Source organism: Lithohypha guttulata (assembly GCF_036872675.1).
Source record: "Lithohypha guttulata strain CCFEE 5908 chromosome Unknown scaffold_1, whole genome shotgun sequence".
In the NCBI taxonomy this organism is placed as follows: domain Eukaryota; kingdom Fungi; phylum Ascomycota; class Eurotiomycetes; order Chaetothyriales; family Trichomeriaceae; genus Lithohypha; species Lithohypha guttulata.
This window is the reverse complement of record NW_027042750.1, coordinates 100,159-128,149: the sequence shown is the minus strand read 5'-3', so window position 1 is coordinate 128,149 and position 27,991 is coordinate 100,159. Positions and strand designations below refer to the sequence as shown.

The following is a 27,991-nucleotide window of genomic DNA, read 5'->3' as shown; positions in this document are numbered from 1 at the left end:
TCCTTCAGATTTCTTTTCTCTTCTTACAGTGATTCTGCCGTGCTCGTGTGCTCGGTAACTCTACATCGATTGTAATGTCGAAAAGGTTCGGATTTCCGCCCTCATTTAGAGATGTTGTGGAAGGAGTTTCTGCTCCGCCCTACCACAAGCTTCGCGTTCTTTTAAAGTCTGCCGTATTGAGGCAGTTACGACAATACGGATCGAAGAACCATCAACATATATCGGTTGGAAGACCTCCGCGACGTAAGTGTCTGAATGTTTTGAATCTCTGTATAGAGTTCAATCTTTTAAACGTGCTTTATGACTTCTTGCTTCTGCGGAACCTCAGCATTTACTTGGGATCAGAACCTGTAATGTGGCCAGTAACCATCAGCACATCGAGAATCACATCGAACCGGTCTTGACTACACTATCGTACTGCTCAATAGTTTTCTCTAGATGACCGCCTCGCTGAGAACGTGGCCTTCGAGCTCGACAAGAACATAGTAAGACTAGACCCTTCTTCGTATGCTTGTGTGATGAGGGGTCAGTGGTACGCGATCGGCAAGTACGACCTTACTTCTGTAGCCAAACTCTTTGAACATCAACACCCTAGGAAGCAAAATGTCAAGGCTCAAAGTTCCAACTACCTCATTGTGCAAGCCGAGGACTTGCCGTTCGTCACTTCCGACGCGAGGCCTCGATCGCTGTTCAAGGCCACAGCGAGTGTTCCTGTTATGTCGCCCGTTCTCCGTGACTGCGAACTCTCGACTCCGCAGTACAGAATTGACCTCATCTCATTACTCCTCTCTCCGAGCGAGCTCTGATCGTCTCTGGCACGATATTCATTCGACCGCGAAATATGGCATAGGAGAGCGCTATGGCAACCATCCGCACCAGACCGGCCTTTCACGTTTGACACTGACAGAGCATGACAAACAAGCTCGTGACTGGTTCGCAAAAACTGCTCGATCCCTTGGCTGCACAGTCGAAATAGATAGTATCGGCAATGTCTTCGCCATCCGCCCCGGACTCAACAATAATGTTCCTGCCACGTTCGTGGGCTCGCATTTGGATAGTCAGCCAACGGGAGGCAGGTTTGACGGAGTTCTGGGAGTCTGTGCTGGGATTGAAATGCTCAGAGTTCTGAACGACAACTGGATTGAGACCGAAGGACCAGTCGGAGTAGTCAACTGGACTAACGAGGAAGGAGCCAGGTTTCCTGTGAGTATGATGGGGAGTGGTGTGTGGAGTGGTACTATAAGTCAAGAAGAAGTATCACACCTCAAAGAAGTGAACGTTCTCCCTGGTCAACAAGAGAAGAAGACACTTGTGGAGGAATTGAACAATATTCAATATTTGGGCGCTAATCCTGCGCCCCTGAATCAAGGAGGTATTCCTATGGCGGGACACTTCGAGCTCCATATTGAGCAAGGGCCACGACTGATCACCTCAGGACAACAAATCGCGGCGGTGAACGGTGTCCAAGCTTACAAATGGTTCAATGTCAAGCTTACTGGACGGGCATGCCACACCGGAACCACACCATTTCAATACAGAATTGACCCTCTTCTGTCGGCTGCCAAAATTATTGCTCAGGTACACAATACAGCGACTAAACATAACGGGCTTGCTAGTGTTGGCATTATCAACGCTGAGCCAGGAAGTATCAACACGGTTCCAAGTCAAGTCAGTTTCTCATTAGATATCAGACACGAAACAGATGCTGGCCTCGATCAACTAATAGCAGAAATTCGTCGTGACTTCTGGAACGAACAATATCTTGCACAACGAGGCCGAAGGACTGCCACAACGTTGCAATACGATATTACTGAAATATTCAGCAGTCCCGCAGCTCATTTCGATGAAGTCGCAGTTAGCATAGTAGAGGAGAGTGCGAAGGATATCACTGGAGATTCGAACATTCAGCGAATGATTTCGGGCGCTGGACACGACTCGGTCAATACGTCCAAACAATGTTCAACAGCAATGGTGTTCGTGCCTTGTAAAGATGGAATCAGCCACCATCCCGAGGAGTGGGCTGAGCAGGAAGATTGTGCTGCTGGCACTGACGTTATCATTCACTCGGTACTGAAATTTGATAAGATGAGGTATGAACGAGGGGATTTCGACAGTGCCGAGCATGCAGTCATGAAAAAAATCATGTCTGCTGTGAAATTGCCCGGAACGGGTAGCATTGGAGATCAGGAGGTGCGTACCCCGTTGACTAAAGGGCATTACCTTCCTTATGTACACAGCGGCAAGCTCAATGTCCTGAAAGATAGTGACTACGTGGATTTGACACATCCGCAACTGAATGATATTCTGACCAAGCATATAGCCGAAACTACAAACGTGACGATCACCGACGAGCCCACGACCACAAAAGGACACGAAATGAAGGTACCGATAAAAGTTTCTCACAGAGAGACAATGCAAGAACAGAAAGAGGGGACGTTATCGAAAGATCTGAAACTTCCAATGGACGCTGACAAAATGAAGGAGGAGTCACGAAAAGGCTTCAAGCTCAACACGAATACTAGTTCCGCATCTAATAACGAGGAGCCAGTCTTGGTAGAGGACAGCGATAAGACAGATGGTTCGTCCATTTTGTGCTTGGACCATGAATTCAGCGACACGTTCAAAATCTGGAATAGACCCACAACCCATTGGGACGCTTTCAATTTGGCAAAAATAAGGGAAGCCTGTGAACAACAAGGCATTGATCTGACTGGTGTGGAAACAAGGCATGGTCTTATTGACAAGCTCAGTCGGCACAAGTCCGTCAGGACACCACAAAAGCAAGTTGGTGGAAAACAAGAGTCACAGCTGGATGGTCGCGGTACTGGTGGTAAGGAAAATCGAGACGCCGCGTCAACCCAGTCGCTTCGAGCCGCCCCAGGTGTACCAGGCGAAAGTGGTGCTCCCATCAACCTACCAGTTGAGCAAGAGGCTATTAATAAGCACATACGGAAAATTCAGCGAAGCATGAAGGAGCTGAAAAACGAACAGCTACTTCCTAAGTATTGGATCACGTGGGTGATCGCTGTTATTCACAAAAGGATTTCTCAGGTCAGATCATTGCTGCATCACCGCACAAAGGAAAAATTTGTAGCGTCTCGATTTGTACCTACCACAGCACTCGGACAGCCATCGAGGATTCAAGACACTCGCGCCAACGATCTTACGTCTCTGTTTCAGACCACTAGCAATGCGGTAGAGGACTATCTCAATCAAGTAGAGAAGGTTGCCTTTCAACACAGCACATTCCCGCTCGAGAAGGCCCTTTCTCTTGATCTATCTGGAGCGGGCGATGATCTTGCCCGAGCCATTGTTTCAATTCGGGACCTAGTCTATGAACTTGTCTACGAAGCAGAATCCCACTTCATTAGGAACATCTCGAGTGACCTTCCTGCCTACAAGTATCTTTCTTGGGCATCTCTTGACGAGCACCTGGAACACTTGCTCTCCCTTCGCGAACTGTACGACGACGACTTCAAGCTGCGTGGTTGTCCTGAACTTGAGCAACTTTTCCAAGAGTTCATTGACGAGATACGAACGACGATTCAGGACAAAGAGCTTCTCATCAATTGGTTCGAGCACAAGGCAGAGCTGGAAAGTGGGATGCAAAAGGGCGTAGATGTTCAAGGGGATATTGCTAGGGTTACGGGCATGCTAGGGAGGTGGAAAGGAGATCTTGACGCGGAACTGGTACAAGATATGTTGGCGATGGTGGAGGAGATGGAAAAGCATAGCGTGAGGCACAGGCGCAGTACCAGCAACAGCAATTGAAACCATGACAGAGATATCACGGACAAGGACGTCGGTGACCCAGCCTGGCAGAGGACTCTCTAGTTCTAGTTCCTGGTTCCTAGTTCCTAGCTCCTAAGTGTCAGAAAAAAAGTTTCCATATCTCGAACAAGGACAAGGAAGAGAACAGAGCTACAACGAAGATATATCGTATATTGCCTGCGAGGAGAACGAATCGGAACCTGTAAGAACATTTGGGTATGTAGGAAGAATTGAGGATTATTGCATCTAATCTCTTCACTAGAGATACTAAATCGCTGGTTAGAGACTTCTGGACAAAAGATTCATGAAGAAGCTAGAATAAAGAGACGAAGTACGTAGTAGGCTACCGAAGTAGAGAATCCCGAAGTGGTCAGAACGTGTTGGCATTCGTCGGCAGTGCCGTGCGTATACTGCTGCGTATGAACATGATTGTTATGGCCAGTCGCCGCAGATTCGTCTGTCTGATCCCTGGAACAGGCTCGTCCGTGGTTTGATATATGTGCATCTCAGCAGACATCATCTTGAGTAAACTTCGTGTCTAGCCTCCTCGGCTGACCACACCAGGACTCATGGTCGAGGTTGCCTCGAAGTTGCCCATCTACCACTGCATGCCATTCTCATCCGTAACCAATTGAGTCGGAGCACTCTGCTGCTCTCCACCAGCACCATCCTAAGATGCAGCAGGAGCATCACCACCTCGTCCTCGGCCTCTTCCAAATCCACCACGGAATTGTGGTTGGTATCCACCTGGAGCATCACCCTCCTTTCCACCTTCACCAGCATCTCGTCGTCGGTAACCACCTTCCTCTCGATCTCTTCGTGGACCGCCTCGGCCTCGTGGACCTCGGTCGTCTCCACCCATCATGCCTCGTGGGACGTGGGTTGGGTTTCGCTGCTGCTTGATATGGGTTGCTGGGACGATTTCAGCTGGGAGATGGAGCCATTCTCGAAGGTAGTCGAGGCCCTCGGGTGTGAGGGTATAGTAGTAGTATTGCCAGGAGAATTGGGTCTTGAGGTAGCCTCGAGAGGTTAAGGATTGGCAGGCCTTGACGACCTGTGGAGGAGAATCAGTGAATGAACGATCTCATATGAACGCATCTGCCTACGAAGAGGTTCTTGACATCGAGATCCTGGTGCTTGGGAAGGTTGTAGTCCTTCTTGGCCACGAGTACACCTTCTCGGAAGAGGTACTCGTGGATCTTCTTGCGGTCAGCCTTTGGGATAAGCCTGTATTACCAGATTAGCATTCCTGCACAACGTTGGGTTCACTGGCAGCGCTTACATTGTCACGAGTCTCAGGCGCTCTTCGGGAGATCGTGCACAACGCGAGTTTGTCTTGGTGGAATTTGTGGTTGAAGCTGTGACTATTCGTCGTCGCAGGAAGTTTGCGACTTTGGGAAGGAACAAGAAAACCACGCTAAAATCTTGGCGCCCGAAATGTGCGAAGGGCTTGGCACCACTTTCCATGCCGAAACTGCGAATTTCACGTCGACATTGTCTGACTGCAAGAATCCGCACTTCTAATTACCGATATTCTTTACCAATAGCTGCACGACTGAAGGACTGAAAACTGTTCAGGTATGTAAAGGTACAGGAGGGGCTTTGTCGACGTGCTGGGACATATTTACGAATCAACGACTGCGCACGTCGCAAAGTCCTGCACCTACACAAAAGATTGCAAAAACTGACCTCAACTCTCTCCTACAGCACCCTTCGGAACCGCAATCATGGGTATCTCACGAGATTCTCGACACAAGCGAAGTGCCTCTGGTGCTAAACGCGCATACTACAGAAAGAAGAGGTAAATACCAATTGCCATATCTTTCGATAACCCTGCAGAAGAATTAACCACTCCTCTGCAGAGCCTTCGAGAAAGGTCGACAGCCGGCCAACACTCGAATCGGTCCCAAGCGCATCCATCTCGTCCGAACTCGAGGCGGCAACCGCAAGTTCCGAGGCCTTCGACTCGAAGCCGGCAATTTCAGCTGGGGCAGCGAGGGTATCTCCCGCAAGACCCGTGTCATTGTCGTTGCTTTCCACCCTTCCAACAACGAGTTGGTCCGAACGAATACCTTGACGAGATCGGCTGTTGTGCAGATTGATGCGGCACCATTTAGGACTTGGTATGAGGCTCACTATGGTGCCACGCTAGGTCGACGACGACAGGCAAAGGGTACCGAGACTGAGGAGAAGAAGATCAGCAAGAGCGTGGAGAAGAAGCACGAGGAGCGACTGAAGAAGATGGGTAAGGTCGAAACCGCGCTTGAGCGACAGTTTGAGGCTGGACGATTGTATGCTGTCATTGCTTCGAGACCTGGCCAGAGTGGACGATGTGATGGTTACATTCTGGAGGGTGAAGAATTGGCTTTCTACCAGAGACAAATCAGAAAGTAGAAGGTCAGAGTACTTGCGTGTTTTGCATACCTTTGTACTATTCTCCTGGTCAAGAAGAGAAGGCCAGAGGCCAAGCCTGGCTGGTTGACCGTGTTCGGGGCATGAAGCTCGTTTCGAGCGTGGTGTTCACGCAACAAGGACCAAACACAAGCTCGTTGCTGCTATAAAAGTTTTAGTAGCAGGTTAGATGAGCACACTGGCAGACATGTTGCCAAAGCCACGAGGGGTATGGTGGATACTGGTGATTGAGACGCGAAGCAATCACGTCTAGATATTCGAACTTTTCAGTGTCACAGAATACAAAGTTAAGGCTCACCATCATCTGCTGTGTCCTTGTGCTCTATGATTTCCTTAATCATGTATAATTTGGACGTCCTATTCTGCAATTGCTAACTACCACTAGAGTGATCTATGCACCTCCGATTAGGCTAGCTTTGATCTGGGTATTTATTGGACTGTTTGCGTAATGTGTAGATGCCATGTCCTTTACACCACTTCGCTGTGTTTCCATCGTGCCCGCAGCAGTCTACACATCCTCGGGCATTTGGTACCTCTCACAGATTGCCCTGCCGCCCTGAGATCCCCACCAGTATTGTGATGCAACACTGCAATATCAGGTACACTTACGTCGCATGAACAGCCTGCACAGCATTCCAATCCACGAACCCGTGCGGCAACGAGATCCCGTCACAAATCTGCTCGCTCGCATTTCCCACCAACCCCTTCTCCTTCATTGCTTCCTCCATCCACTTCCTCTCTGTATACTCCTCCTCCGATTCTGCCCCATCATCCTGTGGTAAGATCTCGGCCGCCCATTTATGCTGAAGGTTTGAAATGGCTTGAATAACGCTGTCAGAGAGCTCGATCCGGGTGGTGTCGCCGAGCTGGTGGATGCTGTCGAGGTTGCGAGTCTTGAGACGGTGGGAACTGATGAGGCGGGCTTGTTTAACTAGTCGATTGTGGCGGGCGATCAGTTCACGGCGGTTTCGAGGTTGGTCCTGACGAGGAGGAGAAGAAGAAGAAGAAGAAGAAGGTGAAACGTTTGCTTCCTCGCTGTTGGGTGCTGCTTGAGGTGTATGCCATGTCCGAGCTGCTCCTTGTTCCAGCATTTTCTTGGATCTTGATTGCATGGTCATTTCCAACTTCGCAAGGAACCATTTCGTCTGTTTCTTGTCCTTGAGCTGTACCACCTCCTCGCTGGTCATTCTTGCGAGTCCTTGCCAATGCCTCAAACTACTAGTGATCCACTCACTCATTGCTGCGTATGCCGGACATCTTGCATCTTGAAAATTGTGCGGTGGACTATGTGATACGATGAGATTTCCAAGCTCTGAATCGGTGTTGATGTTGTAGAAGTGATTGATCATGTGGCCGTACATCTCGAATACTTCGACGTTTGCTGTCGCCTGAACATATTGTACATGCGCATTCACGAGCTCGTTGCATATCGCAAACATCCGCACCACGGTCTCTCTGCCACCCACAATATCGTTTTGTACCGCCACTAGGTTTTTTCGTATCTGGTTGTAGTTGAACCTAGTGCCTGGCTCTGAGCCAGCGATTCGTTCCGAGAAGTAGGGAATTTGCAGGAAATCCTTGGGGTCCGGATAGTGCTGGTACATCAGGATGTTGTGCCAGAGCTGATAATCATTGTTTGCATTGTTGGTGAGACAGAGAGCGCAGAGGGCCTGAAAAGTCGGATCATTGACAAGCGATGGTTGCGAATCCGGTGCGAAGACGAAGTTAGGCAAACCCATCTTCCTTCGTTTCTCTCGATAGGTTTGTCAATCACGGCACAATTTCGTAGTAGTTGTTTTCGATCTGCAATGAGTTGGGTTGTCGATCGATAGCTAGAAGATCGTCGAGAAAAGCGGATTTCGTCGAAAGTAGTCAAGTGGAGACTTTGAAGGTGACATATTGGACCAGCTAGTATATCGAAATCCGGGTGCAAGTGGTGAAGGTAAGCAACACTTCTAGTGAAGGACTCCCGATCACCGAAGGCGAAGACACGCGGGTGCTCTGCCATGCCGTGCTAGATGTCCTTGTCGAAGAACAAAGGCATGATCAAGGACAGGAAATTTTCGCTACGAATACCGGGTATTCAATGCGTCCTTGAGTGCTCTTCGTCTTTTCTGTCTTGCTTCCACTTTCTCTTTGATCGACTTTCTTTAAGCATTCCTTTACTGCTAACCCGGCCAGTTTGCTAAACTTATCAGTTTCGGCTTCCGTATAACTCTGATCAAAGCGCTTGAGCTGAAGCTCGGAGCGACTGTGCAGTACTCGGTGCTAGCTGTGGCTGTATCTTAAGACCAGAGGCTCTTTCTCGGAGGCTACTTGTTAGCTCCTTCCATCTGCTCTTTCCGCACAACGCCGGTCTTCTCCTGTAAACAGAATGTCGACAGTCCTCAGTCGCGGCGAACACTAAGGACATTGTAATGTATTCGCTGCAGCCGGGACTCGATTCAGAGACCCTCATGCCACGTACACTCATCTTTGAAAGCCAGAAGACATTGCAATTTGATCAGCGCTGACGTGGTTGATCGATCCTAGGTTGTGCAGTCTGCTTTACCCGTCGATGATCTAATCTCTTGACGAAGAGCCTTGTTCTCGAAGTGGGCTTTTCGCAGAGCTGGTAATTCAAGACTAGGACTGGAGGAGTGATTGCAGGACTTGCCATTGTCCTCATGCAAGAATTCTATTCCCATGATGGTTCAACAGTTTGGACAAGCACATTGCTGGCCTCGATCGCTGTTGACCCCTGCCAGTCCTCTTGACCCTTCACCTTTGGTCGTCCTTGTCGACATCAAGACTCGCAACGTGCTCCCCCAACATTGCTTGGCTTCACCCTGTTGCACAATCAACATCGCCTGACAGCAGCATCGACGCTCGATACTCGCCACTAAAATGTGGCATAGCCACCACAAGGAGATGGTGTCGTCTTCTGATGGTAAACCGATAATTACTTGGACCTCATTCGTTCGACAGGGAGCTGCCATGGTGCCTCGAGTCGCGTAAAAGGGTCGACGTTTCATGGATGTATTCGCTTAATGAACGCGACTGCCTGCAGGGTCGATGCAGTGTCACACCTGTCTGGAAACCGTCCGGTGCTAGTAACAGTAATTGCAACAACTATGGAGAATGTCGAGTGGACATTGCCTCAATATCGTGCCGCAAACAAAGGGTCAGAAAGTTTCTGTGAAGACATACACATCATACCGTAAACAGAACGCTCGCCGACCATGCTGCAAACCAGAAAAGGCTGTAGACGTGGCCATTGAGGCGAGTCAAAGTTTCGATTTGTCGCTAGACACTTTCCGAGATTGCAGAGTGGATCTACCTAAAGCTGAAATGATCGAAGCCTTCACAACTTGGTCAGTGCTGCAATTCCATCGTGGCATGCCTCAGGAACCCTGCACCATCTTTCTCAATTCTTCAACGCCACTCTCATAATCCGGATCCCTCATCTCGACGCTCATCTCACCCTCCTTACCCTTCTCCTGACTATACAACTTCCAGAATTGCTCAGCGACTGCTTGCGCTGTCGTTACCTTTGCGTCATCTGAAACGGTTCCAGCTATCGGAACTGCCGCAATATGCATCTGCGAGCTGTAGGCCTTGTGAAAGCTCGAAACAAGGTTGTGCTGAGCAGCTTTACCAGCCGACAAACTGAATAGGAAAGGAAAAGGAGCACGAAAGAGGTCCCCAGATGTGACGAAGAAGGCGGGATTGTGAGAGTCAGATTTCGATGTTTCGACAAGGTGCGGAATCGCCCATTGAAAGGTTATGTAGAGTGAGACTGTGGTGATCTAGAGAGAGATCGTTAACTTAACATTTTGGTGCATACCGGGTGTTCTCAATACCGCATTGAAGCACTTAGTGAACAGCTAGCGTTCGGGCAGTCTGATCGAAAGCAAGATAAACATGGCTTACCTTCAAATCCTCTTCCAACTGCTTCACCTCCCATTCCAGAATCTTACTCGGCCCGACCCTGGCCGCGTTGTAGAGCACAACCTCCAACGGTACTCCCGTGGCCTTCAGCTTACTGTCAATCTCTGAGAACACCTTCTTGAGGCTCGCCTCGTCACCTGCCACGTCGATTTGTAATGTCTCTACTTTCGCCGCGGACGAGGCCGCAGAAACTGCCTTGGCATCTTCTGCTAAGCGCGATTCGTTGCGAGACAGTAGGAAGATGTGCTGGAACCCTTGAGAAGCGAAATGTGCAGCTGTCGTTCGGCCAATGCCAGGACCCGAGCCGATCACGACGAGAGCGCCTTTCGTGGATGTGGACATGATGGCTGTAGTAGTCTTAATCGTGGTTGGAAAGCTGTGTTACTGGTCAGAGTCGTGGACTTTGAGCCAGATACCTATATAACTTGCCAGATGTTGCGATCATAGCAAGCAGTTCTGTGAAAAGGTGTCAATGTGAACTCAAAACTCAATCATTACGTAGATCATCGACGTGAGGCGACATCACGTCGTTACTGGAAACACACGAACTTCGTGCCTTTCAAGCGAGCCCGGTGATGCATGAATGCTACTGCCCAATTCGTTGCGAGACATGTCAACGAGAAGGTTAAGTGACCACGAGGACGTGGTGGTCCTTCCGTTGCAGACCACGGGCGCCCGGGATCGAAAAAGCTCTAACGCCAAGATGAGTCGACTTCAGCCGTGAAATGAGTCGAGAATAAATGACTCGACATATGTAAAAACCGCGTTCATCATAGCAAGCAGCAGCTTACTTCTCTGAACTAGTTGAGCATGTGATTGAAGTCTGAAGAAGGTTGGATTGTGTAGGAAAAAAGGTACTCTGTAGGGCTATGGTGAGTAGTGCACAATAACGGATCAAAAACGAAAACAGGCTGACGATACTGCTGATAAAGCTATATGTAGCTGATCACACCTGCATAACTCTTCACGATACTCTAAATTTCGATCTCCCTTACTTCTGAGCAACACCGACACAACGCGAACCTGCACAGCGGGCTCTCATACTCAATCATACTGTTGATCATTCACCATCCACCTAACTGGTCACAAAAGATGACAATCATGACTACCAGACAGTAGCACCATATCCCAACCAGCAACGAGCGGACACGCCAGCGCTCTGATCACATTTTCCACCCTGCAAACCCACAGCTGCACTGCCACGAAGGCAAGGGATACACCCGCCAACACAATCAGCCGCAGAATTCCAGTTTGCTCCGCCCAAGAACCAGGTTCTACCGCCACATTCGAAGGAATCACTCCATTGTGCTAGACTTGTGTTAGAGTCTTTGCACATCAGTAATTCGTAGTGTCACTTACGGTTTGTGATGATCTGGTCTAGACACGTGTTGAGATCTGCAGACCGGCCAAATCCTCCGTTCTGACTTGAGCATCTAACGCTGGCGTCTCTAGCTGTGAGAGCATTAGGGTATGGCGACTCGTTCTCGACTGGTACAGCGAGTGCGACGCCGGCAAAAAGAGCGAGGATGATGGTCTTCGAGAACATGACGACTTTTGCTGTGGTCGAATTTTGTGATCTTCTGTGCAAAGCTGTCGTGCTGCCGGGCCTGGTTTCTATGGTTGAGATGAATTCACATCTGAATGTATTACCAATTCCGACGCAGGTACTTATACCCTTTACGAAACCGCCGACGCTCTTGAGCAATTAGTATTTCGGTCCTCAGCTGGCTCCTGAACAGGCCGTGCCACGACTTTACTCATCTTGAGGGCCCAATCGTTTGTAATGCTGCTCTGAAGACAATTACGGCACATTTGTCTGATGGGAAATACCATTGTTTTGTCCACGTTAATGGATTTCATGCTTCAGTCAAAGCACCAGAAGTTCATCTCTGTTGGCCTCAAAACTTCCACACGCCTACGTAGAGTTTAGACCCAATCCTCAGAACTTCGTCAGGTTTAAGATCAGTCTCACAGTCATAGTAGCCTGTGGTGTTTTAGTAGATACCACTTGAGCTGAGCCAGTACGATTGACGACCAATAAGGACATGGAGCACGCTTTCGACCGCTCTCACACTTTGATGTTTGCGGACTAGCGTCGTTTCCGAGGTAGTACTTGTACTAATTAGTAGCTGCACATTTGTCCTGGTTAAACTCTATATTGCAAGCGTTGCCAAACCTCGAGGTGAGGACAAAAGGACAACAATAAGGTCGCTAAAGTATATCGAAATGCGAGATCGCAAAGGCGCAGCGTTATCGACTGATAGGACGTTGCCTCCTCCCCGCGTGGTATCAGAATTCATCATTCACATCTCGAGAATCCAGCATCCACAACACGACGTTTAGAAAAGTAGACACAATACCGACTCTTGCCGCACATACCGCTGATAACTTGGAGATGTCCGTTGTACTTGCATGGTTGTCTTCATCGCCTAGAGTTCAAAAAGAGCTTGTCGCAAGAGCTCGTAGCGTCAAGTGCAGGTAGAATGTTTTAAGGGGAATCTGACATGACTTCTCATCGAGATCTCTCTGATTTATAAAGATAGAATCAATCCATATTGTGAACTGGCCCAGCCTTTTTCGTAAGTGCCACAGCGCTGAATAACAATTGCTGGTAACCTCGAAAGATGCATTGTCACACCAAATAGTATGTGGCTGAACCGCATATGTATCCCAGACATATAAAAGGGCCGTAAAGTCAGGATTGGTCTCGACATTCACCACCCGTAAGGTGCCCACGATCGTGTCAGATGAGTCAGCTGCATCAAGGGCTTTGGAGCATATGTCTAGGACTCGGATCTCTTTCGACAGTGGTGCAAGCGCATACTTTTTGTATACCTCCACTAAAGGTGTGGTAGACATTTTTAATCGCTCGAAGGCGGGCTGTAGAAAGAGGAAGAGGAAGACGCATGAAAAAGGCTGGACCAATGCGAACACAATCTACAACTTCGAGTTCTGTCTGGTACGATTCGTTCAGCCTCACTCGAGGACCATCCTCTGGTTCGACAACGAGATTTGCTGGGACTGCTGGCGCAGCTCATCTTCTTCCAGGAACTTCTCTGGCAGTAGGCGAGGTAGTATGTGATAAGACGCGATCCAGCTATGAGTCCTGAAAGTCTATGCCTATACAACGTGACCGATTGTAGGTACAGTATACAGACTATTGCGTTTCCTCACTGAAAAATTTGACGTTTCCAGGCTGAGCGGGTCACATCGAGTTACATCGCTCAATGCAAGCTGGCATACAGAACAATCCATCAGCTGCTCAATGAGCATTCATAGCACAAAGCCGTAATCAAGGGGTTAATCGAGACTTCGTCAACTAGAACATAGTGAGCAGTACAAACTACAGACGAGATCTGCTGCAGTGTTGAACATGAGGGCAGCAGAGATGGCTCAAAGGAGTAGGAAGCTTGAAGGCAAGAACGAGTGAGGTCGGCACTTTCTTACACAGGTTACTCGAGTAGAGTCAACGCGTACAACTCAGCACAAGCTCTACTGCAGGCTTGGCATGAATAGCTTGTCTGCTCAAATTGCCTTTGATACGCGATCTTTCACTATCTTTACCAGCAGGACCTCTTTGAACTTTATTACGTTGAAAGCTCACGAATCTCACCGTGACCATGTCTACATGCGAGTCATATTCTTCGTTAGCGGATTCGGCATCATCAGCAATGGAAGGTGCAAGCTGCGGTTGCACACAATACAATCTGTGTAGGATCTGGCTGTCTCGGATAAATAGCGACTTCGCGTAATGATGGCTCAACCTCAACCGATAATGTATGGATACCAGAATTTCGCTCCACCGAGCGCGCAAATTCAGCACGGACCACGTCGCGAGTCGCGAGACGTGATGCGAATTGAAGACCTTATCATTCACGAGTCTCAACCGCTCAGCCCTCAAACGGCAGCGACATACAATGCGCCGGATAGTCAATCATCGTCGCGCCGCAACAGTGCTGCGCGAACCAGGAAGCGAACATGTCCTCGCGATGCGGCCCTCCTCGAGTTATTCTACCAGAAGAACCACAATCCTGATAAAGATCAGCGGATGATTCTTCTTTATGAGACCGAAATGCGCTTGTCGGAGAAAGAACTTCAAATATGGTTTCAGAATCGCAGGCAGAGAGATCGTGTTCGCCAAAAGGCGAATCCAAAGGAGGTGTTTACCTTATCGGAGACGAAACGGTCGGATCGTAGACACAGTATGCCGATTATGCCTGTGTTCGTACGAGCTCCAAGTCCACTGAAGAGTATTAGCTCAGCTCAGCCGTCAGGGGTGAGCCAGACGCGATCCAGTCTGGCAGAGGAGCGCGAACAGGAGGACGGTGCTCGTGCCAGAAGGCCCGTGGCTCATGTTCGATTTCAGCCTGAACAAGCAGCACAAGAACCCAGTCACGTGAGCAGTTCGTGTTCTCCATTTCGTCCACGAGCAAGCATTCGACATAGGAATAGGAACAGTTGGAATGGTGGATATCCAATGTCTTCACCATTGTCAACCCCTGCCACAACCGCCAGCATGGAGGATGCCTTGTTTGAGGCTCGGCCGGTGCGAGACTCACGCGAAGATATCTCAGGGTCATTGTTGTTCCATACCGCCAATCGTGCAGCAAGTCTCCATCGCAGAGGGCCGTCCTTACCGAGCATAAATTCGATTCTGAATGAATAGCGTCAGATAGCACGTGCTTGTATATGCCTACCCTGTCAGGCAGGGAATTCAACTCCTGAATTCATTCACGGGTCATGACCCTGGCTTCAATTGTGCTGAAAACCTGGGGCCATCAAGGCCGTCGAGCTGACGATGGTAACGTGGATCGAGCGACAGGAGCAGAAGATGAATATGTGACAGGACTAAATCCACAACGCCATGTTGGTGCTCTGCTCATTACGACTGATGATTCAACGAACATGATGCGTCATCTGAATAAGGAAGCTCACGGCTGATTGATTGCAACCTCTTTGCTTTTGGAAAGAGGGACGACTGTCGATGTTCCGGGAACGTTGCATGAATTAGACATCTTGTGCGGTTCCTGGTCGGCAGCTGTAGGACATTGCGCCAATTGGCTAGCAGGTGCTGAGGCCCATATCTCGTCTACCTCTCTTATACCCAACAACGGTTCAAGGCATGGTGTATATGCATATGAAGCTCATCGCTTCTTAAGCTAGAATTTAAGTGGTCCTAAGTGTGTCCAGTTTGTCCTCAATCCAGGATCAACGCATTGAATACGAAACGAGAGCTGCACAAGCAATATGCCATGGTTGCCCAAGCTGTTTGAACTCGCATGGTGGTAGATTCATTTTCCTGTCCGACTTGATCAACCTTGGCACGTACCGGCCAGCAAAAGCGTTGGGGGCACGCCCACAAATTCGCTCTGACAACTCGACACTTTTGCTGACCGGGACATGCCTATGCTTAGGTAGAAGCGTGGTTCGGTATGTGTACAATCTTCCACCTGAGTCGTGCCTGCCAAGCCGAAATCTTGGTGCTGACGTCAGACGCAGCTCTCTGCCCGAACTGGGTAGGGGCGTTTTCTCTGTTTTTGTCAGCAGCGTCTTCACAATTTTTGGACACAAGCCTGTAGAGCACCTGATGTCGTCCATCACAAGCCGCAAAGATACAGACTGAGGATAGTGCGGCTCTGCGATGTCGCAATGCACACTCCCAGCATAACGGCGAAACTTTCCATTCCGCGATGCCCTATCACTTGCCTTCGTCATACTCACTAAAAATCCACAGACGTAGACAGACGTATTTCCGAATCCCGTACATATAATCAGCAAGCATCCAGCACACTTACGAAGCCATGAATATCCAGAGCAAAAACATGGACAATTTCGCACGTATCGACAGCATGGCAGGCTCAAATCCAGCATTAATCTACAAGCAAGTACCACAAGGCGAACCGGTCCCTGGCCAAGATATTGTCGTTGAAGACATCGATTCACCATCTGAGGCACCTGAAGGAGGTCTTCTCGTGCAAGTTCTCTACAGCAGTCTCGATCCGTACTTGCGAGGCTTGTTGAGAGATCCTAAAATTCCTTCATATTTCCCGCCACTCGAGACTGGTAACGCATTGCGTAACTCGGGTATCGCGAAGGTGCTGAAGTCCTCGAGTGCCGACTTCAAGGAAGGAGATATCATCGTCGCGAACCTACCCATTCAACGCTATGCTCAGATCTCGTCAGAGGTTGTAAAGAGCGCCAAGAAGATTGATGCAGATCCAAACGACAAATCTCTTGACATTCGCCACTATGTTGGTGCACTAGGCATGCCTGGTTTGACTGGCTATTCCGGCTTCTACGAGATTGGCAAACCTAAGAAAGGCGAAACGATCTTCGTCTCTAGTGCAGCTGGCGCAGTCGGCCAGGTGGTGGGACAATTGGCAAAGCACGAGGGTCTAAAGGTTATTGGCTCAGTCGGCAGTGACGAGAAACTCAAGTACATCATCAGCGAACTCGGCTTCGATTCAGGCTTCAACTACAAGAAGGAGAAACCCGCCGACGCCCTAAAACGTCTGGCGCCTAAAGGGATCGATATCTATTTCGAGAATGTCGGGTCTGATCACCTCGATGCTGCGATCGAAAGCATGAACACCTTTGGCCGCATCATAGCTTGTGGTATGGTTGCAGAATATAACGCCAAGTCCGACGATGAGAGACATGGTCACAAGAAGTTGATGCTGATCGTCGGAAAGCAATTGACTATGAGAGGTTTCTTAGTAAACGAAGATCCGGACCTTGGACCCAAGCATTCGGCAGATCATCAGAAGAATGTCAAGCAGTGGTTGAAGGATGGTTCGTTTACTGCTAAGGTTCATGAGTATGATATCAGCGAAGCTGATAAGGGTTTTGTTGGCATGTTGAGGGGTGAAAACTTTGGCAAAGCTGTAGTAAAGACGAGTTGATCGAGTAGTGCGATCTGGTACAATGGTGTTGTTGGTTGTGAGCAGATGCGATAATGGTAGACTATGTACGTGTTTCTTACCACAAACAGAATATCTCACGACTTACAGCATTGCCTCTTATTGGTTCATCCGCTGAACGACTGGTAGTGACTGCACGGCACCTCAAGGAATCTGATATGCAGGAGTCCAGAATATACGACCGGAAGCAACGGAACGTGATCTGTGAATACTCAGTTGTCTCACGTGAATAAATGTGCAGTTTCTCCTTCATCTCCCATCAATCGCTCACCAACCTCTCGTCCTCTCAGATTGCTACCTGCATCACTCACACTTCACCACCTACAGTGCTTCGCCCGTCAGATCGGGATGTCGGTATTTCGAGGTTTGGCTTGCTGCACGGCTCGTGCATCGAAGAAACGAAGAAATAAAGCCTGGTTCAAGGCCTAGACTCAAAGCCTGGCTAATTTGCGGCTTACTAAAGGTTCGGTCCAATGAACTCAAAGTCGTCCTTCGGAATGGATCCGTTGCAGAGCCGCAAGTCTCGATCTTCATGGCAATGATCGGCGATAGCTTCACTGAGCTCTCCGACCAATCCACAATCATCAATGGTCTCTTTGAACTCTTGCTATTTCTGCACATCTTTGCCGATCTTTGTGGGGAGCAGCTTGAGTCTGCAGAGCTTTGTTTCGAGCTCGAGCTCTCGATATATGCCAACGTTCAGATCGCACAATGTTGTATCAGCAACGTGTAGGCTGTTCTAGACTCACCGTGCCTGATGCATCGTGCGATCCACAGACGATATTGGTCTAGACCGTGGTGGGTCGCTGAGCTCAAGTGCAAGCCATAAACAAGGATCGGCTGAGATGAAACTCCTGTAAGTGGGGAGTATGCCAAATACTGGAAAAACTACTCCTGTTCGGCTTGGTCATTCACAACCACAAGCTCGTAGGGACTGCTTGTTTAAGCTCTCATGATCGCCAGGCTTGCGGAAGAGCAGTGATGGTGGGGCAAAAATATACGGGTAGTAGCACAAACCGCGTGCTTTTAGCGTGGTTGGTATGCAGTGTGTACAGCCCAAATTTCGGACTCTTCGTCCGTTGTTCTCGCTTGCCTGTGCTTGCGACCAGGACTGGCCTCTGAACATCTTGGCCTGCAACCGCTGGCGCAGTCCTAAATCCTGCTCAAGCGCTCTTGACGAGACATTACATGAACCAGGCTATTTTCAGCCCTTCATGCCTTTCAAGATTGCAGCACATTCATCTTCTGCTCCTACAGCTTTCTCGTGCTCGTTTCTCGATGTAAGACAACGTACAACTGTGATGAACATGTCGCGACATAATCGACAGCCTTTGGATTGAGTCATCCTCAAGCATTAGCCTGCAAAACCAATCAGGCAGTCGAAAACTATTCTACACAAAAGGCCCAATCGTGCCTACCAAGTCCCCGCGATCTATGTGGTATGTTTTGAGCTCTGATTAAGATTCTCCCTTGCTGTAATCATACTTTATTATGTATCAGCTGGAAGTATAGTTCAAGAGCCATTAACGCCTGTCCAATACATTCGATGGTTCCACATTTCCATGTGTTGGTCTAGCTGGATCGAAGGTCTAGACAGGTGGCCGTGCATGTGAACGTGGATATGGATCGAGATGGACCTGCCTTGTCTGGTTACCTCCCATTTCTGATCAGGCACGTGTTGAATTAGCGTACGCACCTTCTCCTCCTAGTGGTTCTGTGCACGGAACTTCCCTTGCAGTTGCGATGGTCTCCCCACCCATCCGTTCTTCTGGCTCTATTGAGACTTTCTTCGAAGCCTCTTTCATCTGCTGACATCCCTTTCTAGCCGCATCTGCTGTCACCCCTTCGAAAGTTTGGGCCATCGTATCGGATTCCGTGCGGCTCTGCCGTCCATAGTTTCTGTGGGACACGATCCATACGCAGCTTCTTCGGGTATCTCTATCATGGATCGGTGATGTCTCTCTAATGTCGTTCATTATCGCGGGCTATACCACCTTGGGGGACTATCTTGAATTACAGAGGTCGTTGAAGTCACCCACCTTGCAACGTTCTACACCCAACTTCGACATACTTGACACACCACCACCTCTTGTGGATATTCCTGAAGATTACGAAATTGCTTACGCTACACCCAAGGACGGCCAACTAATACATCGACAAACACCGAAGGGTCGACCACAACCGTCTCTGTCCGACAATCCTCTAACCATCGGATTAGGTCCTGAATACCCTTCTGATCAAGCAGATCGAGCTGGTGCCAATCTGTTCCTTGACTGTCCAGACTCACCTTTTGGGGACAAAACTCCAGACGTGTTCGATGACCATAATTCCATGTTTCATTCGAAAGTCGATCAAGGTGGCTCGAGTTTGTCAGATCAATGGCTTGCACAACAAGCATTGACTGCCTCGAGGCATGCTTCGGAGAAACTCAATGATGCTTTAACCCCTCGACAAAGCACTCTAGCCATCCATAGTCAGATCATTCCTTCCAACGTGACTGCCAATCGGAGTGATGTTCACTTATACGAGCGACAGCCAAAGCAGCGGTCCAACATCAGTATATCGAGCTTGACCAGTGATGATGCAACGAATAACCTCACTGTGTCTCACCTCAAAATAGCCCCATCTCCTCCCAAACACAATTTTGATGCTAGACCTCCGTCGAGACCTACCATATCTTCGTTACAGATCGACACTTCATCTCACCTACCAAATAGACAATACCACAATTCGATCTCTCCATCGCCTGCGCTTGCTCCCTTCACTATCGATGCTTCCAACAGATACACCCCGCAGACATTACCGAAGTTACATCGACATGACTCTCCCTCTTCTGCTACACCACATGATTGCAGACAGACCCTACCTTCATTGGAGGCAGCATTGACATCTGCCACAGACTCGAATGGTACTCCATTCTCTGATACTCCAACTGTCCTGGCGAGACTGTCTCCAAATCAGCACTCTTCTCACTATGGCCTCTCGCCGGGACTGTTTTTTCAAGCAGCATCAATGCCGTCCCTTTCACCTCCGAAGCTGTCATCGAACCCAGAAGCCTGGCGCACACACAGTCACAACAGCCAAAACAGTAGCAACTCAGGTGTTTCTGAGCACGGGTCAGGATACAGTTCGAACACATTCTCGACTCCAGCAACGAGACCCTCACCACCTCCATCGAGTTCGGCAACGTCTCAGTATCCAGGTTCTGACCATGACAGTATACCTGATTCGGATTCTGGAAGAGGCAGGACTGATAGTGTTGATCCAATGGACGGTCAGTCACAGTACATCTTCGACGGAACGGGCCATGTCTGTACATACCCGGGTTGTACTGCAGCTCCTTTCCAGACACAGTATCTGCTCCACAGTCACCAAAACGTACACTCAAACCAAAGGCCACACTTTTGTCCCGTAGAAGGATGCCCTCGAGGTCCTGGCGGTCAAGGTTTCAAACGAAAGAATGAAATGATTAGGTACGTAAACTCAAGCGATGCAAATTCACTCCTTCTAATACGTCCGCAGGCACGGACTTGTACATCAATCGCCCGGTTATGTTTGCCCTTTTTGTCCCGATCAACAGCACAAATATCCACGACCTGATAATCTTCAAAGACACGTACGAGTCCACCACATCGAACGAGACCGAGACGATCCTTTGTTGAGGGAGGTATTGGCTCAACGAGCTGAAGGTGGATCTCAGGGTCGGAGGCGCAGGCTAGGAGGATGAAGCAGGTTTCGAAAGAGATGAAGTAGTACAAATACCAAGCAGGCAGAGCAGCCTCTGCCTTGCTGTTGCATCCGCCAATCGCTTTGCACTCGAAAGGTTCGACGACTCAAGAGCTTGGGACCATAATTCTGACCGTTTGTCAGAGGGAGCCATATTGGCCAGCGGTCCGCAGACACAGGACGGACTGACTGGGGAATGCTGCAAAGTCTAATAGTCTTTGTCAAGGGTCGCATTGATGGTAAGCTGCCACTCTTCACAGGCACGAACCACTGCGGAGAATCATCATGGTGATGAGTGTGACATCAAGCCTTGTAACACGAATTATCATCTGATCAGCATCTGATCACTGTCTGGTTGATGTTCCAGCTTGAAGTTTCGGCTTCGAAAGGCCATGCTTCGCAGAGTCAATATTGACAGCGATTGTGGAAGCAAGCCCAATCAGCGTCTACGAGAAGCGATTCGAAAGAAGACTGGCACTGGTTGATCCGCCCGACGTAACAACACCTTTTGCCGCAAGTATTGGCAGAAAATAGCCATGATGTAACAAACCACCTCTTTCTCCAGCTCGACCAATTACATACTTTTTCAAGAATATCATTTCCACCTCCCGTGATTCTGCTCTCCAATTTCACTCACACGTATTTCTCGATACCTACAGACATCATTAGTTGGCAAATAAATCTCAACGTCATGCTTGAGATGCCGGATCTTGGGCAAAGCAGCGAAATGTCATCTTTGAGTTCATCGGCAAAGCACTTTTCCAGAAGAGAATGTGCCGAACCTGTTCAAACCATCTTGATAGACTCGACTAACCATTCAGGAACATCGCCAGATACTCCTGATATTCTGACTTCACTTCCATTCAGCAAGACTAACTCATAGAATTTCGCGATTATTGATACGTTCCTTACCCCTTCTCGCACAGTCAAAAACCACAATGACAACAGCAGTAGTCACTGGCGCCACCGGCCTCACCGGCTCTGCCATCGTCGACGCCCTCCTCAAAGACAACCACTACAAACAGATCTACACCCTCTCACGCTCGCAGCCATCCACGGCCCAGAACTCCAAAGTTACCCATGCTCATTTAGATCTTCAATCCTCTGCCTCCGATATGTCGAAGGACCTGAGCTCCGTCCAGGGCGACGAGATTATCGTCTTTTTTTGCGCGTACCTCGCCAATCCAGACGAAGCAGAAGCCGCCAAGATAAACGGCGGGATGCTGAAGAATTTCCTGGAAGCGCTAGAACTTACTGGTGCGATCAAGTCCGTCAAGCGGATTGTTTTGACGTGTGGATTGAAGCAGTATGGCGTCCATCTCGGCATGCCGAAACAGCCCATGCACGAAGACGACTTTAATGTCTCTCCTGGTTTGCGTCCTGGCGATAAGTTCTCTTGGCCTGAGAACTTTTACTACACCCAGCAGGATATTTTGACTTCTCATGCGGTCAAGAACGGGTATAGCTATGTAACGACCTTTCCGCAGGACGTTTTGGGGTTTGCCAGACATAATTTCATGAATGAGTGTACGGCGCTCGGTCTGTATGCTAGTGTCGGTAAACTCGCGCACCCAAACTCTGAATTGCCGTTCCCTGGAAGTAAGGAGTGTTATTTGGCGTTCAATACCTGGACCAGTGCGAAGTTACACGCAAAGTTCTGTCTTTGGGCAGCAAGGGCGCCCAACGCAGCGGATCAGATGTTCAACGTGGTCAACGGCGACACGGAGAGCTGGATGAATTTGTGGCCAAGAGTCTGTGCCAGGTTTGGATGTAAAGTTCCCAACAGCATGTTCCCTGGAGGAAGTGACGGAGAAAGGCCATGGTGGGGATTTTCTGCTTCATCGAGGACGGAGCTGCACTCTCCACCACCCGTCGCCGTACAAGCTACAAGTGACGTTCCAGGAATCGGCTTCGGTATGCCAGAGCTTGCAGAGAAGCCGAGCTCGTTGTACAGCCAGATCGACACCGAGAAGTGGGCGAAGGATGAGCGTGTAATTAAGGCGTGGGAGACATTGAGGGATAAATATGGATTGGAGCAGAAGGCTTGGGAGAAGGCGACGTGGGGATTCTTGACGTTTGTATTAGGCAGGGACTATAGTAATGTAGTCAGTATGAGTAAGGCGAGGAAGATGGGGTGGAACGGGTATGAAGGTGAGTCAATCTCCATTCTTGAGTGTTTGTTCCACGCCGTAGTATACGTGTGTCTTTGGACGATGTTTCTAACTTGTGTCTCAACAGATACCTGGGACGCATTTGAGGATGCGTTTAGAGAACTTGAAGCAGAGGGTATTCTGCCACCATTGAACAAGTTGAAAGAGGAGAAGTCTTTGGCGTGAGAAGAGCTTGTTTTGCAGCTGGTATTGCAGGTAGATGTGTTCACTCGATAACTACACGTGTACCACTGAACTCTGAGGCTATGGGCAGCCTGTTCGCTCGACATAGTAGATAAATCACATCGTTCAGTAACACGAACATTCCGCGTCTTTTGCCACAAGTCTTGCTCTACTGGACAAGGTATGTCCTAGTCACACGAGTTGTTTGCATCAAAAGCCGTAGATGTGTAAAGCCAATGATTCTGCTCTTGTCCTTGCATTCTCGGCCCTGCTTTCTATATTTGTAATCAAACACCATTGATACGTGCGGAAGTCTGAAGCCCGGCTTCGACAGAGCTGATGCGATAGCATCTGACTGGAGCCGTACACTTAGGCTGTGGCTCACGTATACTCGCGCCAAGGTTTCGATTGTGTCTAGACAAGTCTGTCTTCCAGGTGGCGCAATTAGATCTCCCAAAGTGGTGACACATATGTATCGGGGTTATCGTGTCGACTCTCGGAGTGAAGATCGTGCAATGCAGCCTCGATCTCATTGTCGAGCCACCGTCGATGGTTTGTGACAATTGTTTCACCAATTTCAAGCATAACCTGACACTGCAAGATCATGCTTTTGGCCAATAATAGATGATCCTGTATGACACATGCCAAGCTAGATCCCCGTTCCGCGAGCGGTAGAGAAGACAGGACACTCGTCAAGGAGGTAATCTGCTGTTCGAAACGCCGGAGAGCAGGAGCTATCGATCTCTCGAAGTCGACATGAATGCTGGCGTAACCGTCCCCTTTGCGATCGTCTACCCTAGCTTCACTCAGCCAGCCTTCAAAGGCTTCGACAAGACCATCTTCATCATCAAATATCCCTTTCAGGTGCAGTGTGTTTCGTAGAGCAACGCTGAGGTCCTGGATGGACTGAGAGGCTTGCTGTGAACTACCTTGCATCGAAAGCCACTTATCAAGAGCTGATAGATTGTGAGCAACGCTGAACGCTCGGCTCTTTTCAAGCAGCTGTGTGTGCAGTAACACAAGCTTCGCCTGTTTCTTGTCAAGGAATGACCTGATGCTACGCTGGTATAAATGCAGGCTTCTAGACGACTTATCGTGGACGACAGATAGTTGCAGTAGCTCATTCTGCAAGAGCTCAACTTGAGTGAGAGGACCGGCGGCACGCTGATTTGGTGTCGCGTGAGCAGTGTTGTCAATGGATACCATCCGCTGTAACATGCTCAAATTAGACCTCGAAGAAGCCAAGCTAGATGTAGGTTTGCGGTCATTTATACCCCTGATCTGGATTTGTGGTCTCTCGTTGTTTGGCGTGGCAGACGTGTTGACGGTCACGGCGGAGATAGATCGAGAATGGCCAGTAGCTGGTCGGGCACTAACAAATGGCAAAATAGTACTCCGCTGACGAGCATGCCCTTTCAACTGTGTGGGCCTCTGCTGGCTCGTATCTGAAGGGCGTACCTGCGTCGACTGGGCTCCAGGAGTCGCCTTGAAAGGACTCGGTATTCTCGAGGAGGATTGACTGTGCATCTTATCCTCAGGTGACTTGCAGATTAATGCCGCTGACGTGTCTTCTGACAACGTCGAATTTGCGCTTGAGAACTTAGTCTCCGGTTTAGGTATACGTAGCTTGCTTGCTTGACTAGCTGATTGTCGCGACCTCGTTGAGGTAGTCGTGGGTTTGGCATCCTGATTCGTAGTGCGGACCGAAGCACTGCGTACGGGAAGAGGCATGCTTATCAGTCTGTGGATGCATCCTTGACTGCCGCCTCAACCAGCTTGGCGTCTCGCTTCTACCTATGGAAAAGGTTGATGCACTAGGAGGAATGAATGATTCTCCAGCTGGCAAGGAGTGTGAGATGGTAAATTGTGAAGAGGCACTACAACAATTCATGAAAGCATTTGGAAAGAACGATGAGATGCCGTGTGACTGACGAGGAAGATGCGATAACTCAAAGAAAGTTAGCCGAGACTACACCACTTTCGGGAGGCTAGCATTACACCGCCTGTATCACTGACTCTCGCAAAGGTCGAGGCAGCACTACTATATTCTCCAGATTTCGTCGAGAATAAATCGGCACGAGTTCCACAGAGAACGCATCAATTTGAGCGATCACTGACAGCCTGCGATATAATGAGCTTGAACTCGCTTGATTTGTTTCAGGACCATGTCACGCTATCAATTCTTCCTTCTTCAGCAGTTGTATCTTAGTACTCCCTCCAGTCGAAGTCGTAGTCGCCATGGTATTTAGTGCCCCTCGATCCTCCTCATCTAGTCCCTGCATCTGCCTCCTCGGACCATGACTCGTTATATCAATTCCCAATACTCCCCCAATATAGCCACCTCGTTCGCCAGGCACACTAAATTCTCTGAAAGTGTACCCCCACTCATTCAACCAGCCTCTAACACCTTTGCCTACTTTATCCTTCCCGTTTTTGCTATGGTGTCCGGTGCCAGTAATTGCGTAGATAATTCTACGTCCACGCTTTTCGTGCGTAGAGAGGATGTCTTCGAGGTATTCTATTGCTTCTTCCGGGTGCAGGCCATGGAGATCAATGTAAAGTTCTTGATCGTGAACTGAAGAGGGATCGGATGAGTGCAAGTGGTTATTTCGTTCTTGGTAAAGAGCTTCGGCGGCAGCGCGATGAGCTTTGCGCATTTCTTCATTCTCGGCTTGGCCGCGCAACGAGAGAGCTTTAGCAGCACGGGCGTCATTGCGGTTCCATGCTTGTGCAGCGCTGGAAAAGACGAATCAGTGTGTGGTAAGGAGCGACATAGATAGAAGGACTCACCTCTGTAGGAATTTATTTCGTATACTGCCATGCTTGATCGCGTCTGCGCGATATTTCAAGTATTGCTGATTAGCTTTGGAGCCTGTTTCTAACCAGGGGATGTGTTGTGGCTCTGGGATACGGCGTGCAGCAACAGTATCTGCTCCACTGGAAGCTTTAACCCTACGAACGGGGTCAGATTTTCGCAGCTGAGCAGGAGCAGGAGATGGGGACATCTTGATGAGATCTGCCAACGAAGCTGGTGTGTCTTTTTCGTTGGACCCATGGCCGTGTCTAGACCTGTGACCATGATGCTTAGTGCCACGTTTTGCCGCAATTGAGCCCAGTGTCGGAAAGGCGTCTGGATCGTCCATGGAAAGTGAGGAGGGTGTGTTTGGTCTGTTCTGATGTCTTGAATTCGGTCGAGAATGAGGTCGAGATCCTGGCCCAATACCTGAGAAGACACCTCGTGACGATGGTGAGAAGCCGGAAACAGAAGGATTGAAGGACGAATTGCCACTTGGCCCGCGAGGAATGTTTCCCAGAGCAGGAAATTGGTCATTACTATCTTGTAGTTGAAAGGTAGGTCCCGGACTCGCTAGTTGCTCATTGAGGTTTAAGTGGGTCATCAATACGGAAGGGTCGTGAGAGAACTGACATTTGTCACCAGCTAAACATTGACCTGACATCCAGTATTTGCAGAGATAGCCACTTGTATCGTGAGCGAAGCGACAGTCGGCTCGTAAGCACGATCCAGAAGCAAGCCAATACTTGCACACAATAGGACTCTTGGAAGAGCCGGGAGTTCCTGGTCGGGCTTGGGCAGTAATTGATTTCCCGACCAAGATGTTGCCATCAATATTATCAGTGACATCCTTGGTTCCAGGCTTATCGGATCCAAGAAGAGCCGCAATGGTGGTGGCGAGGTCGTAGGAGTGTTCTACAAGAGCAGTCTCGATGTAATCATCAGACAGTTGTCCGCCGAGCACGGATCGCAACATATCGTAAGGGCTCATGTCGGGTTGTGGAACCCATTCAGGAGCCGCAGCGCTCAATGATGCAGTACCGGTTGAGGATGTATTGCTTGCAGTTTCGTCTGCAACTAGCCAGTCCACCGTATCACTGCCAAAGTCTCCGTAAATGTCTGGCAAGGGGCCCGTATCGGAAAATTCATAAGTGTTGAGAGATGGACTGTGCGGAATTGGTTGGGCTAGAGCCAGACGTGGAGAAGGTCTAGGAGAGGCGAACGGGGAGGCAGCTGATCGTTGGCGGTTAAAAGACGGGCGTGATGGAAAGGCGGACGACAAAGCTGGACTGGAAGAGGATGGAGGCGAGCCTAGCGGAGTGGGTGCACGATTGATCTGCCACGGTGCTGGAGAAGACTTTCGAATGATGGTATGTCGTGGTGTAGGGTCATCCTCGCCTCTAGCAGCATTCCTGTATCGCCAGAGAGCATCTAGCACAGCGTTCTCAAGCGACGTGCCACTTAGTTTAGACTCCTTGCGAAGGAGTTCCTCCAATTGCTCGACTTTGTCTTCCTCTTCAAGGTCTTTGTTGTCGAGGATTCCCTTACATAGTTGGTACTGCTCTGCCGTTATCATTGTGGACAAGAGCTATTCCTGGTCGTTATGCCGTGAAGCGTAATCGTGATCTATGCCAATGATTGAACAGATGCATGAGAGAAGGAGGAGAAAGAGAAGACCCTTGATGAAGATGCGGTCACAGTCTCGGGTCGACTCAGCTAGTCTTCACTCTATTTCAGGCGCGACTAATGTATGGAGCAGGATTTGTTCGTGTAGTAGAGGAAGCGAGAGCCGACTCTTTGGTCGTTGGAGCGCAGTCCTGGCATCAAACGCGATGAGTGACACGCCGGTTGACTGCTTCGAGTGCGTGGGGTCACGAAATGAAGTCTTCTTCACTCCTTTATCCTCCCCAAATGAGCATATGTGGTGGTCGTCAGTACCTGTGCATTAAAGTCGCTCCTTCTAGCTCTATCGTCTATGTTGCTGCTGTCCTTGTGTCCTGGAGGAGCAGGCAAGAGCAGACATGGTCGGGCGGCAGTAAGCGAACCAGGGTGAGATCAGATCTCCTCGCAACGTCATCCCGTCTGGAGCTGGCTTGGGGTTCCTC

At 49.3% G+C, this 27,991-nt stretch overlaps 11 protein-coding genes across 11 annotated transcripts; 6 read left to right on the top strand and 5 right to left on the bottom strand.

Annotated features, from left to right (window-relative positions):
* Positions 1-518: 518 nt before the first annotated feature.
* LTR64_000046 (uncharacterized protein) lies at positions 519-3,771 on the top strand (the record flags this gene model as incomplete). Its single annotated transcript, XM_064894432.1, has 2 exons — positions 519-655; positions 759-3,771. The coding sequence occupies 2 exons, from the start codon at positions 519-521 to the stop codon at positions 3,769-3,771; spliced, it is 3,150 nt and encodes a 1,049-aa protein (XP_064757119.1).
* A 670-nt stretch (positions 3,772-4,441) lies between these two features.
* Positions 4,442-5,238, bottom strand: LTR64_000045 (uncharacterized protein; the record flags this gene model as incomplete). Its single annotated transcript, XM_064894431.1, has 3 exons — positions 4,442-4,825; positions 4,878-4,998; positions 5,054-5,238. The coding sequence occupies 3 exons, from the start codon at positions 5,236-5,238 to the stop codon at positions 4,442-4,444; spliced, it is 690 nt and encodes a 229-aa protein (XP_064757118.1).
* A 260-nt stretch (positions 5,239-5,498) lies between these two features.
* On the top strand, positions 5,499-6,165 carry RPS8A (ribosomal protein S8A; the record flags this gene model as incomplete). Its single annotated transcript, XM_064894430.1, has 2 exons — positions 5,499-5,572; positions 5,634-6,165. The coding sequence occupies 2 exons, from the start codon at positions 5,499-5,501 to the stop codon at positions 6,163-6,165; spliced, it is 606 nt and encodes a 201-aa protein (XP_064757117.1).
* Positions 6,166-6,691: 526 nt separating this feature from the next.
* LTR64_000043 (uncharacterized protein) lies at positions 6,692-7,922 on the bottom strand (the record flags this gene model as incomplete). Its single annotated transcript, XM_064894429.1, has 2 exons — positions 6,692-6,770; positions 6,793-7,922. 2 exons carry the CDS (start codon positions 7,920-7,922, stop codon positions 6,692-6,694), a joined length of 1,209 nt encoding a protein of 402 aa, XP_064757116.1.
* A 1,644-nt stretch (positions 7,923-9,566) lies between these two features.
* LTR64_000042 (uncharacterized protein) lies at positions 9,567-10,455 on the bottom strand (the record flags this gene model as incomplete). Its single annotated transcript, XM_064894428.1, has 2 exons — positions 9,567-9,971; positions 10,096-10,455. 2 exons carry the CDS (start codon positions 10,453-10,455, stop codon positions 9,567-9,569), a joined length of 765 nt encoding a protein of 254 aa, XP_064757115.1.
* Positions 10,456-13,867: 3,412 nt separating this feature from the next.
* LTR64_000041 (uncharacterized protein) lies at positions 13,868-14,513 on the top strand (the record flags this gene model as incomplete). The annotated part of the gene is made up of 2 exons (XM_064894427.1): positions 13,868-14,315; positions 14,410-14,513. 2 exons carry the CDS (start codon positions 13,868-13,870, stop codon positions 14,511-14,513), a joined length of 552 nt encoding a protein of 183 aa, XP_064757114.1.
* Positions 14,514-15,914: 1,401 nt separating this feature from the next.
* LTR64_000040 (uncharacterized protein) lies at positions 15,915-17,015 on the top strand (the record flags this gene model as incomplete). Its single annotated transcript, XM_064894426.1, has 1 exon — positions 15,915-17,015. One exon carries the CDS (start codon positions 15,915-15,917, stop codon positions 17,013-17,015), a length of 1,101 nt encoding a protein of 366 aa, XP_064757113.1.
* A 1,983-nt stretch (positions 17,016-18,998) lies between these two features.
* Positions 18,999-20,502, top strand: LTR64_000039 (uncharacterized protein; the record flags this gene model as incomplete). Its single annotated transcript, XM_064894425.1, has 2 exons — positions 18,999-20,342; positions 20,449-20,502. The coding sequence occupies 2 exons, from the start codon at positions 18,999-19,001 to the stop codon at positions 20,500-20,502; spliced, it is 1,398 nt and encodes a 465-aa protein (XP_064757112.1).
* A 1,195-nt stretch (positions 20,503-21,697) lies between these two features.
* Positions 21,698-23,095, top strand: LTR64_000038 (uncharacterized protein; the record flags this gene model as incomplete). The annotated part of the gene is made up of 2 exons (XM_064894424.1): positions 21,698-22,910; positions 22,998-23,095. The coding sequence occupies 2 exons, from the start codon at positions 21,698-21,700 to the stop codon at positions 23,093-23,095; spliced, it is 1,311 nt and encodes a 436-aa protein (XP_064757111.1).
* Positions 23,096-23,536: 441 nt separating this feature from the next.
* On the bottom strand, positions 23,537-24,823 carry LTR64_000037 (uncharacterized protein; the record flags this gene model as incomplete). The annotated part of the gene is made up of 2 exons (XM_064894423.1): positions 23,537-24,523; positions 24,551-24,823. 2 exons carry the CDS (start codon positions 24,821-24,823, stop codon positions 23,537-23,539), a joined length of 1,260 nt encoding a protein of 419 aa, XP_064757110.1.
* A 437-nt stretch (positions 24,824-25,260) lies between these two features.
* Positions 25,261-27,462, bottom strand: LTR64_000036 (uncharacterized protein; the record flags this gene model as incomplete). The annotated part of the gene is made up of 2 exons (XM_064894422.1): positions 25,261-25,828; positions 25,883-27,462. The coding sequence occupies 2 exons, from the start codon at positions 27,460-27,462 to the stop codon at positions 25,261-25,263; spliced, it is 2,148 nt and encodes a 715-aa protein (XP_064757109.1).
* Between the last annotated feature and the right edge of the window lie 529 nt (positions 27,463-27,991).